This window comes from Phalacrocorax carbo, chromosome 6 (genome assembly GCF_963921805.1).
Source record: "Phalacrocorax carbo chromosome 6, bPhaCar2.1, whole genome shotgun sequence".
Classification (NCBI taxonomy): Eukaryota; Metazoa; Chordata; class Aves; order Suliformes; family Phalacrocoracidae; genus Phalacrocorax; species Phalacrocorax carbo.
In genome coordinates, this window is record NC_087518.1 from 21,037,623 (window position 1) to 21,049,352 (window position 11,730).

The 11,730-nt window shown below is 60.8% G+C and overlaps 3 protein-coding genes across 6 annotated transcripts in view; all 3 read right to left on the minus strand.

The window, feature by feature from the left end:
• RNF123 (ring finger protein 123) overlaps positions 1 to 281 on the minus strand; it is a 49,969-nt gene extending 49,688 nt beyond the window's left edge. Inside the window, exon 1 of one of the 4 annotated variants that reach the window (XM_064454179.1) lies at positions 124 to 281. The gene's annotated coding sequence lies outside the window, so the exon portion shown is untranslated. The other 3 variants (XM_064454177.1, XM_064454180.1, XM_064454178.1) reach the window with 3 other exon arrangements.
• Positions 282 to 1,094: 813 nt separating this feature from the next.
• Positions 1,095 to 3,467, minus strand: LOC135314005 (PHD finger protein 7-like). Its single transcript, XM_064455673.1, has 8 exons — positions 3,425 to 3,467; positions 3,001 to 3,092; positions 2,819 to 2,920; positions 2,420 to 2,544; positions 1,920 to 2,189; positions 1,571 to 1,684; positions 1,309 to 1,427; positions 1,095 to 1,201 (listed from the first exon to the last, which is right to left on the minus strand). The coding sequence occupies exons 1-8, from the start codon at positions 3,465 to 3,467 to the stop codon at positions 1,095 to 1,097; spliced, it is 972 nt and encodes a 323-aa protein (XP_064311743.1).
• A 2,835-nt stretch (positions 3,468 to 6,302) lies between these two features.
• LOC135314006 (PHD finger protein 7-like) lies at positions 6,303 to 9,632 on the minus strand. Its single transcript, XM_064455674.1, has 9 exons — positions 9,590 to 9,632; positions 9,166 to 9,257; positions 8,984 to 9,085; positions 8,585 to 8,709; positions 8,085 to 8,354; positions 7,736 to 7,849; positions 7,474 to 7,592; positions 6,770 to 6,903; positions 6,303 to 6,434 (listed from the first exon to the last, which is right to left on the minus strand). Exons 1-9 carry the CDS (start codon positions 9,630 to 9,632, stop codon positions 6,303 to 6,305), a joined length of 1,131 nt encoding a protein of 376 aa, XP_064311744.1.
• Positions 9,633 to 11,730: the final 2,098 nt, after the last annotated feature.

The following is an 11,730-nucleotide window of genomic DNA, read 5'->3' on the forward strand; positions in this document are numbered from 1 at the left end:
CCCGAGCCCCAGTCGCACAGCTGCAGAGGCAACCCCGGGGCCAAGCCGAGAACAGCCCCTCGAGCCGGCACCGAGCAGGGGGGAGAGCCAGAGCGGCCCAGGCCTAGCGGCAGCCGCACTCACCACCGACCAGGACGCTCCGCCACCGCCGCGCTACGGCGCGCCGCGAGGGCCATGCCGGGCAGGCGGGCGCGGCACGCGTTGCCGGGAGACGGACTGCTGCGAGAGACCGGCCGCGCCGGGGTACCCGGTACGCGATTAAGCCGTGCCGAGAATCCCTCCAGGAACAGGGGCAGAGACCCCCTTCCCGGGGGTGTGTGCGACCTTCCCCCGGGGAAACTGAGCAGGCTGCGGTTCCAGTGAGGCCCGAAGCAGAGACCCATGCGCTGGGCAGCCGGCCCAGGCCAGCCCGCAAGGAGGGATGTCTGGGGAAGGTGCTGCCTACACGCAGGGAGAAGAGAACCCTCCGTGCCCAGCCCCTAATGCTGCCCCTCCAGAAAGGGAGAGGAGGAGGAAGCCGACAAACGAGTGTGGGATATCCCAGTGCAGAGACTAACAGCTCTCTTTGTTGTGCGGGGGGCGGGGTGTGGATCAGGGCCAGCACTTGAGGACGGTGCACGGCTGGTCCTGCAGCAGCGTCCAGGCTGGCTGTAGGGAGTTTGGGCCCACCGTTGCAATCGGGAATGGTCTCGCATGCGGTCGGGCCCAGGGATGCTGGAGCAGCTGCCGCCCTCAGCTCTGGGGAACCGCGGGAGGGCCCTGGTGCTGCCTGGCTACCGGTGGTGGGGCTGCTGGTCTCTGGTGCCAGAAGGCCATGGGGCAGCCCCACTGCTGCCTGGCTGGAGGTGCAGCTCTCATCACTCGGTGCTGGCGTGTGACTGCTGTTACAGTGTCTTCTGGGCCGGCGAGGGAGTTTGGGCCCGACGTTGCAATCGGGAATGGTCTCGCGCCCGCTGGGGCCCAGGGTAGCTGGAGCGGCGGCTGCTCTCAGGCACTGGGCAGCCGCAGGAGTGCCCCAATGCCACCTGGCTACCAGTGGTGGGGCTGCTGGTCTCAGGTGCCATGGAGGTGACTGGCTGGAGGTGGTGGGGCCGTTAAGCACCAAGCTGGCACTGGAGGCTGTAAGGGGAAGCTGGAAGGTCAAGGGCACGGCTCCACCAGACCTGGGGCAGGATAGGCCAGTGCGGTGCCTCCAGGCCTCCTGGAGCAGAGAGGCCAGATCTGGCAAGCCCAGCACGGGCAGCTGCTACCAGGCCTTGCCTGGCCCCTGGCCCCAGCCCAGGGGCACCCGCGTGCTTTGCCTCTTACCGGTGCCCAGTCCAGCACAGCCGTCGCACTCCCAGCTGGCCGTGCTGTTCCTCAGGTAGGAGCAGCGTTTGTGAGTGCCCTCAGCAGCGCAGGAGCAGCACAGGAGCAGTTGCCAGGGCCTGAGGAAGCAAACGGGTTCATGGCTGTGAGGACAAAGTGACCGTGGCACAGGATTGCGCGGCAGAGCTCTCGATCTTAGCCCTTCCCCTTTGAGAGACAGAGACCCTGTGCAGAGCCCTGGGGTGCAGCTTTGGCAACTTACCCCTCTTCCTCTGCCTGCTCCCTGCCTGCTGGACAAAGGCACTCACTGGCATCACAGCGTCTGTGCCTCTCATATAATTGCTCATAGGCACCATTGTCTTCCCACGACAGTCCCCTTCTGGTGGAGGAAGGGAAAATTGATGAGCCCCTGCAGCTGGGCAAAAGGCAGGTGCAGGGCGTCCCTGCTCTTCTTTCCCTCCCTGCCGTGTTTCCAAGTCCTCCGTGAAGCTGAAGGCCAGACTCACAGTACAGTGGAGAGCCAGGACTGCTGGGACAGGCCCTGGCATGGCATGGCATGGCACAGTGCTCGCACCCTCCTGCCTTGTGAGCTGGGAATAATAAAAACCAACCTCTTTGGGATTTGGATCCCCATGGTGAGCATTTCCATCAGAAATCGATACTCATTTTGACAATGCGGGCAGCAGAAGCCGTAGAAGCCAGCATGACTGGCATGAACCTGGATGCATCCCCTGTGGAACCAGGCGTGTTTGCACGCTGGGCACACCATGGTGCCGAAGGACTTTCTGTCCCCCACAGGGTCCAGGCAGATGAGGCAGGTGGTGGTCTCCTCCGGAGCCGCCTCCACTGCCTGCTCTGGGCGGTGCTCCCAGCAGAAGGACCTGGGGGAAGAGGAAAGGGATGGGCGAGCTGTGGAGTGCTGGGCCCTACCCCAGTGGGAGCAAGGAGGGGAGAAGAGGCATGAAGGAACCCCAGGCATTGCCCGGCTCTGGCTCTGCATGTGGCCGGCTGCTGGGATCTGCCACTGTGGATTCCTTTCTATCTTGGCTTACAGTGGCAGGCAAGCGACTGAAGGTGAGGAGCCTCCCCCATGCAGCCTGGCTGCCCTTACCTGTAGAGCCCAAAGAACTGGGTGATGCATCCACCCTCCACAGCACAGGGGAGATGGAAGCTGCGGTCGCAGCCCATCTCCCGGCAAGTGATGGTGGCCCCGCTGTCACCACAGACAAAGCAGTCCTGGAAAGAGCACAGCAGCCCCCATCAGCGGCAGCCTCAGGGCCTCCACAGCCCGACCCACACCTCCGGGCAGGGCGCAGGATGCGGCCGCTGCTGGGTCACACCCCGCAGAGCCGCCTGGCGGTCAAGGCTCCTGTGCGGGAGCCTCTGTGGACCTGCTGGGAGCAAGACTTTTGTCCCAGAGCGGCTTGAAGGGATTTCTTTCTTGGGGTCTGGGCTAAGCTCCGGCAAACCTCTCCTGGCACAAATCTCCCTGTTCTTGTCAGGTCCTCACCTTCTGCGCTGCCCGGGCGATTGTGCGTTGAATATCCTCAGGCAGAAATCCCACGAGTCCTACTTCCTTGACCCGTTGCTGAAAAAGCTCGTTGGCAAAATACTGCAGAAGAGAGAAGAGGAGAAATCTTCTGCTGTCTGACTGCCTGTCGGAAAGCTGGAGGGAGCTCCAGAGGAACTCACCAGGCAAAACGCATGGGCACAGACTCCTTGCTTCTCCAGTTTGGGCCCACAGACATCCGGGTCAGCCTCTGCCCGGAGACACAGCATGCATGCTGGAGGGGAGAGAGCAAATGCCAGCGGGAACGAGCACCTGTGCGTGGCCGGGGAAAGTGTCCCTGAGGATTGCTGCCAAGGGCCTGCTCCATCCCTGCCTAGCTGGCTGATGGGCAGGGCTGGAGGCCTTGGAGAGGAAGGGGCCGTTGCAGGCGTGGGGCTCTCAGCGGGTGCCCAGTGCCCAGCCTGGTCCCTGCTTGCTGAGGAAAGGAGGGGCCTTTTCCTGGGGCAGATGGGGAGCTCCTGCCTCCCCCTGCCACCGCTCTTGGCCCCATGCTGACCACCCTGACAACCCCTCTGCCAGGCTGTGCAAGGGATACTTTGCTCTCACCCTGCTCCATGGAGTCGGTGGCCTTCCGCTTCCTTGCGGACATGGCACACATCAACGGTGAGCGTTTGGAGAGTCCTTGTCCCAGCAGCGCTGGGGTGTCTCCTGCAAACGCTCCCCTGCTGGCTCTGAGGCAGAAGCAAGACGCGGGTGAGCTTGCAGCACAGGCCCAGAGCCCCAAGGTGTGGGGCCCCCCTCCTCCCTCGGCAGCCCTGCGCAAGCGCTGTCACTCCCCTACCCTCTCCTCACCTCACCAGGTCACACTGACGCACGGCTGGTGCCCAGCGTTCCTTTATGTGGGCTTGGCCCCGCGGCTTACAGTGGCCGCTGTGACATCAGCACCGCTGGCCTGCGCGCGCCCCCAGTGCGGGCAGGGACGCCCTCGGCCACCTGCCACCCACTGTGAGACGGCCCCCGCCTCACAGGGCTGGGTGTGAAGTGCCAAGGCGGGGGGCCCGAGCCCTCGGCACCCACGTAACCGGGGCGGCTGCTCCTGCAGCATGCTCAGAGTCAAACGCCAGGTCCCCTGGGGCAGCCGTCGCGTACAGCACTGTTGGCCAAACGGTGCTGTTCAGGCAGTGTGACTCCAAGGCTCCGGCCCTGGCCAAGGAAAATCTGTGCTCCTGTCCCCGGCATGGGGAGCGCTGCCAGCAGGTCGCGGAAGGTGATCCTTCCCCTCTGTGCCGCACGGGTAAGGCTGCATCTGCAGTACCACGGCCGGTTCTGGGCTCCCTGGTACCGGGGAGAGAAGTGAGCCTTGAGCCTGGCCTGGGCTCACCCATCCCATCCACTCAGAAGTGGCGGGTGGTCGGGGCACAGCACGGGAGCTCAGCATGGCGCCTAAGCGTCGCAGGTGGCCCAACGTCTTTCTCCTGAAGTCCTTAGTGCTTTGGTGACGTGGTGCCCCTGGAACAAAAAGCCGTGCGGGACCACGAGCTGGGGAGTCATGGCAGAAATGGCCTTTTTCCATGGCAATAAACTGCCTTTCAGAGTCAGTGGGGGCCTTTTTCCCTAGCGCGGTAGGAAGCTGCAAGTGGCTGTGGGGCAGCTTTGGAGGCGGTGGGTGGGAGCATTGATTTGTTGGAGGGCAGAAAGGCTCTACAGAGGGGTCTGGGCAGGCTGGATCGATGGGCCGAGGTTTGTCAAGCGTTGGAACAGGCTGCCCAGGGAAGCGGTTGAGGTGCCATCCCTGGAGGTATTGAAAAGACGTGTAGCCGTGGCACTTAGGGACGTGGTTTAGTGGTGGACTTGGCAGTGTTAGGTTACCAGTTGGACTCAGTGATCTTAAGGGTCTTTTCCAGCCTAAATGATTCTAGTTCCCATTCAATTATTGCTTCATCACCCTTTGATTACCATTTGATTTTTATTCAATCATTGATTAATTACCGTTTGAGCGTTGCTGAAAACCCTTTTTGTTAACCCCACGACAAACGACTTCTCTGAATAATGCACCTGCGACACCAGGATGAAAACCAGACGGTGTCTCAGGCACAACCAGAGTAGGAAAAAAGGAATGCGAAATCCAGTGTTGGAGCATCCACGTCCGAAATGCAACTCAGGGCCGAGACAGAAACCAGAAAGCCCCAGAAGCCCTTCTACAATAGTAGCTGGCTGACACTGCTGAGAGTGACTAGAGGCTTCCCAGGCTGCCTCCTTCAGCTCCTGCTTTTCAAGTGTCCTCAGCCATCCCCTTCTACCAGCCACCTTCCAAGCCAAATTCTGGTGCTCAGCGTTTCCTCCTCCCCAGGCTTTCTGAGATTTTGCTCGGCCTTCTGACGCCAGGGCATTACAGAGCTCCGTTGGCTAGATGCCAAGAGAGGTGAACGGTGCCAGGGAGCAAGCACCTCCGTTCAGAGCGAGGTTGTGCATGACCAGAGCTCTTTGGCCAGCTCCCTTTGAGCCCCATTGCTCAGGAGCGCCTCGGAGCTCACAGCGCAATCCCCCTGAAGAGTGCTGCCTGCTCTGGCCGCGTCTAGAGCTCACACCTTCCCAGTCACAGCACTCAAGACTAGAAGGACAAAGTGCTGCCACTGAGTTCTCTTATGGACCCTCTGCACCTCCATTCCTTCTGCATTGCCTCTTTATTGGCAGAACAGCCCACCAGGGCTCCCAGGTTCCCCTGCCTTCCTCCGAGAGGACAGCCGCTCCCTACTTTAAGGAATCAACTTTCATGCTGCATTAAGGCCTGTCAGGAAGGCACTTCACGCACACACCATGAGACCAGACACACACACCACGAAGAGCAGAGGGTTGTTCAAATCTGTACAGCCACCCCACGGGATTTCCTTTGCGCTTTGGTCACCGTTAGTCTTTGACTCAGCCTTCTAGCTCTCCGCCAGCTTCCGCAGAGCTGTTCGGCAGTCGCTCTGTAACCAAAGCTGTTCTCCTTCTTGCAGTAGAAAGGTACTTGCTGGTCTCCAACAGAAGGGAAATCCTTGCGGATGATTGCCATTTCCAGGCCCCTTGTTACCCTCCCGTAGAGCACATGTGATTTTTTTGCTCTGGAGGGCATACGGCGGGACTCAAGCCCTCAGTAACAGGTACTGCTCTGACTCTGCTGAGCTCTGTGGAGTAAAGTCCTTACCAGGCGTTTGCGATCTCTCCTAAAAATGACTTCTTGGCTTATACTGCAAGAAGGAAGCCTTCAGTTGGTACAGTAGCAATCGTGTTGGGGAACAGGACCCAGAAGTGGGGAGCGCCCTTAGGCGACTGTATGAACAGAGTCTACGGAAGCTTTTGTGTCACAAATAGGGATGTGACACTGAACTGAACTCTTAAAGAAAAGTAGCTTTGCCACTTTGCCACAATTCTCCCTAACCTAGGCAAGGAGGATAGGAAATTGGTTACAGGCTTGTCCAGAAGGAAACAAAGTTGAAGCGTGTCAAAAGTCGCTGGGACCAGGACAGGTGATTTTGGTGGGCGAGCCATGAGGGCTGCGCCGGGTGGGCAGGGGCAGCACCCATTGCCAGGAGATGGCAGCAGCGGCACCAACTGGGCCATGCAGGCCACACTCCTGGGGACAGGGACAGAGGCCCAGAGACAGAGGGGGTTTGGGGGTGGGTGTGAACTTCCCCCGGGGAAACTGAGCAAGATGTGGTGCCAGCAAGGCACGAAGCAGAGGACCACGGCGCTGGGCAGCCGGCCCAGGCCAGCCCGCAAGGAGGGATGTCTGGGGAAGGTGCTGCCTACACGCAGGGAGAAGAGAACCCTCCGTGCCCAGCCCCTAATGCTGCCCCTCCAGAAAGGGAGAGGAGGAGGAAGCCGACAAACGAGTGTGGGATATCCCAGTGCAGAGACTAACAGCTCTCTTTGTTGTGCGGGGGGCGGGGTGTGGATCAGGGCCAGCACTTGAGGACGGTGCACGGCTGGTCCTGCAGCAGCGTCCAGGCTGGCTGTAGGGAGTTTGGGCCCACCGTTGCAATCGGGAATGGTCTCGCATGCGGTCGGGCCCAGGGATGCTGGAGCAGCTGCTGCCCTCAGCTCTGGGGAACCACGGGAGGGCCCTGGTGCTGCCTGGCTACCGGTGGTGGGGCTGCTGGTCTCTGGTGCCAGAAGGCCATGGGGCAGCCCCACTGCTGCCTGGCTGGAGGTGCAGCTCTCATCACTCGGTGCTGGCGTGTGACTGCTGTTACAGTGTCTTCTGGGCCGGCGAGGGAGTTTGGGCCCGACGTTGCAATCGGGAATGGTCTCGCGCCCGCTGGGGCCCAGGGTAGCTGGAGCGGCGGCTGCTCTCAGGCACTGGGCAGCCGCAGGAGTGCCCCAATGCCACCTGGCTACCAGTGGTGGGGCTGCTGGTCTCAGGTGCCATGGAGGTGACTGGCTGGAGGTGGTGGGGCCGTTAAGCACCAAGCTGGCACTGGAGGCTGTAAGGGGAAGCTGGAAGGTCAAGGGCACGGCTCCACCAGACCTGGGGCAGGATAGGCCAGTGCGGTGCCTCCAGGCCTCCTGGAGCAGAGAGGCCGGATCTGGCAAGCCCAGCACGGGCAGCTGCTACCAGGCCTTGCCTGGCCCCTGGCCCCAGCCCAGGGGCACCCGCGTGCTTTGCCTCTTACCGGTGCCCAGTCCAGCACAGCCGTCGCACTCCCAGCTGGCCGTGCTGTTCCTCAGGTAGGAGCAGCGTTTGTGAGTGCCCTCAGCAGCGCAGGAGCAGCACAGGAGCAGTTGCCAGGGCCTGAGGAAGCAAACGGGTTCATGGCTGTGAGGACAAAGTGACCGTGGCACAGGATTGCGCGGCAGAGCTCTCGATCTTAGCCCTTCCCCTTTGAGAGACAGAGACCCTGTGCAGAGCCCTGGGGTGCAGCTTTGGCAACTTACCCCTCTTCCTCTGCCTGCTCCCTGCCTGCTGGACAAAGGCACTCACTGGCATCACAGCGTCTGTGCCTCTCATATAATTGCTCATAGGCACCATTGTCTTCCCACGACAGTCCCCTTCTGGTGGAGGAAGGGAAAATTGATGAGCCCCTGCAGCTGGGCAAAAGGCAGGTGCAGGGCGTCCCTGCTCTTCTTTCCCTCCCTGCCGTGTTTCCAAGTCCTCCGTGAAGCTGAAGGCCAGACTCACAGTACAGTGGAGAGCCAGGACTGCTGGGACAGGCCCTGGCATGGCATGGCATGGCACAGTGCTCGCACCCTCCTGCCTTGTGAGCTGGGAATAATAAAAACCAACCTCTTTGGGATTTGGATCCCCATGGTGAGCATTTCCATCAGAAATCGATACTCATTTTGACAATGCGGGCAGCAGAAGCCGTAGAAGCCAGCATGACTGGCATGAACCTGGATGCATCCCCTGTGGAACCAGGCGTGTTTGCACGCTGGGCACACCATGGTGCCGAAGGACTTTCTGTCCCCCACAGGGTCCAGGCAGATGAGGCAGGTGGTGGTCTCCTCCGGAGCCGCCTCCACTGCCTGCTCTGGGCGGTGCTCCCAGCAGAAGGACCTGGGGGAAGAGGAAAGGGATGGGCGAGCTGTGGAGTGCTGGGCCCTACCCCAGTGGGAGCAAGGAGGGGAGAAGAGGCATGAAGGAACCCCAGGCATTGCCCGGCTCTGGCTCTGCATGTGGCCGGCTGCTGGGATCTGCCACTGTGGATTCCTTTCTATCTTGGCTTACAGTGGCAGGCAAGCGACTGAAGGTGAGGAGCCTCCCCCATGCAGCCTGGCTGCCCTTACCTGTAGAGCCCAAAGAACTGGGTGATGCATCCACCCTCCACAGCACAGGGGAGATGGAAGCTGCGGTCGCAGCCCATCTCCCGGCAAGTGATGGTGGCCCCGCTGTCACCACAGACAAAGCAGTCCTGGAAAGAGCACAGCAGCCCCCATCAGCGGCAGCCTCAGGGCCTCCACAGCCCGACCCACACCTCCGGGCAGGGCGCAGGATGCGGCCGCTGCTGGGTCACACCCCGCAGAGCCGCCTGGCGGTCAAGGCTCCTGTGCGGGAGCCTCTGTGGACCTGCTGGGAGCAAGACTTTTGTCCCAGAGCGGCTTGAAGGGATTTCTTTCTTGGGGTCTGGGCTAAGCTCCGGCAAACCTCTCCTGGCACAAATCTCCCTGTTCTTGTCAGGTCCTCACCTTCTGCGCTGCCCGGGCGATTGTGCGTTGAATATCCTCAGGCAGAAATCCCACGAGTCCTACTTCCTTGACCCGTTGCTGAAAAAGCTCGTTGGCAAAATACTGCAGAAGAGAGAAGAGGAGAAATCTTCTGCTGTCTGACTGCCTGTCGGAAAGCTGGAGGGAGCTCCAGAGGAACTCACCAGGCAAAACGCATGGGCACAGACTCCTTGCTTCTCCAGTTTGGGCCCACAGACATCCGGGTCAGCCTCTGCCCGGAGACACAGCATGCATGCTGGAGGGGAGAGAGCAAATGCCAGCGGGAACGAGCACCTGTGCGTGGCCGGGGGAAGTGTCCCTGAGGATTGCTGCCAAGGGCCTGCTCCATCCCTGCCTAGCTGGCTGATGGGCAGGGCTGGAGGCCTTGGAGAGGAAGGGGCCGTTGCAGGCGTGGGGCTCTCAGCGGGTGCCCAGTGCCCAGCCTGGTCCCTGCTTGCTGAGGAAAGGAGGGGCCTTTTCCTGGGGCAGATGGGGAGCTCCTGCCTCCCCCTGCCACCGCTCTTGGCCCCATGCTGACCACCCTGACAACCCCTCTGCCAGGCTGTGCAAGGGATACTTTGCTCTCACCCTGCTCCATGGAGTCGGTGGCCTTCCGCTTCCTTGCGGACATGGCACACATCAACGGTGAGCGTTTGGAGAGTCCTTGTCCCAGCAGCGCTGGGGTGTCTCCTGCAAACGCTCCCCTGCTGGCTCTGAGGCAGAAGCAAGACGCGGGTGAGCTTGCAGCACAGGCCCAGAGCCCCAAGGTGTGGGGCCCCCCTCCTCCCTCGGCAGCCCTGCGCAAGCGCTGTCACTCCCCTACCCTCTCCTCACCTCACCAGGTCACACTGACGCACGGCTGGTGCCCAGCATTCCTTTATGTGGGCTTGGCCCCGCGGCTTACAGTGGCCGCTGTGACATCAGCACCGCTGGCCTGCGCGCGCCCCCAGTGCGGGCAGGGACGCCCTCGGCCACCTGCCACCCACTGTGAGACGGCCCCCGCCTCACAGGGCTGGGTGTGAAGTGCCAAGGCGGGGGGCCCGAGCCCTCGGCACCCACGTAACCGGGGCGGCTGCTCCTGCAGCATGCTCAGAGTCAAACGCCAGGTCCCCTGGGGCAGCCGTCGCGTACAGCACTGTTGGCCAAACGGTGCTGTTCAGGCAGTGTGACTCCAAGGCTCCGGCCCTGGCCAAGGAAAATCTGTGCTCCTGTCCCCGGCATGGGGAGCGCTGCCAGCAGGTCGCGGAAGGTGATCCTTCCCCTCTGTGCCGCACGGGTAAGGCTGCATCTGCAGTACCACGGCCGGTTCTGGGCTCCCTGGTACCGGGGAGAGAAGTGAGCCTTGAGCCTGGCCTGGGCTCACCCATCCCATCCACTCAGAAGTGGCGGGTGGTCGGGGCACAGCACGGGAGCTCAGCATGGCGCCTAAGCGTCGCAGGTGGCCCAACGTCTTTCTCCTGAAGTCCTTAGTGCTTTGGTGACGTGGTGCCCCTGGAACAAAAAGCCGTGCGGGACCACGAGCTGGGGAGTCATGGCAGAAATGGCCTTTTTCCATGGCAATAAACTGCCTTTCAGAGTCAGTGGGGGCCTTTTTCCCTAGCGCGGTAGGAAGCTGCAAGTGGCTGTGGGGCAGCTTTGGAGGCGGTGGGTGGGAGCATTGATTTGTTGGAGGGCAGAAAGGCTCTACAGAGGGGTCTGGGCAGGCTGGATCGATGGGCCGAGGTTTGTCAAGCGTTGGAACAGGCTGCCCAGGGAAGCGGTTGAGGTGCCATCCCTGGAGGTATTGAAAAGACGTGTAGCCGTGGCACTTAGGGACGTGGTTTAGTGGTGGACTTGGCAGTGTTAGGTTACCAGTTGGACTCAGTGATCTTAAGGGTCTTTTCCAGCCTAAATGATTCTAGTTCCCATTCAATTATTGCTTCATCACCCTTTGATTACCATTTGATTTTTATTCAATCATTGATTAATTACCGTTTGAGCGTTGCTGAAAACCCTTTTTGTTAACCCCACGACAAACGACTTCTCTGAATAATGCACCTGCGACACCAGGATGAAAACCAGACGGTGTCTCAGGCACAACCAGAGTAGGAAAAAAGGAATGCGAAATCCAGTGTTGGAGCATCCACGTCCGAAATGCAACTCAGGGCCGAGACAGAAACCAGAAAGCCCCAGAAGCCCTTCTACAATAGTAGCTGGCTGACACTGCTGAGAGTGACTAGAGGCTTCCCAGGCTGCCTCCTTCAGCTCCTGCTTTTCAAGTGTCCTCAGCCATCCCCTTCTACCAGCCACCTTCCAAGCCAAATTCTGGTGCTCAGCGTTTCCTCCTCCCCAGGCTTTCTGAGATTTTGCTCGGCCTTCTGACGCCAGGGCATTACAGAGCTCCGTTGGCTAGATGCCAAGAGAGGTGAACGGTGCCAGGGAGCAAGCACCTCCGTTCAGAGCGAGGTTGTGCATGACCAGAGCTCTTTGGCCAGCTCCCTTTGAGCCCCATTGCTCAGGAGCGCCTCGGAGCTCACAGCGCAATCCCCCTGAAGAGTGCTGCCTGCTCTGGCCGCGTCTAGAGCTCACACCTTCCCAGTCACAGCACTCAAGACTAGAAGGACAAAGTGCTGCCACCGAGTTCTCTTATGGACCCTCTGCACCTCCATTCCTTCTGCATTGCCTCTTTATTGGCAGAACAGCCCACCAGGGCTCCCAGGTTCCCCTGCCTTCCTCCGAGAGGACAGCCG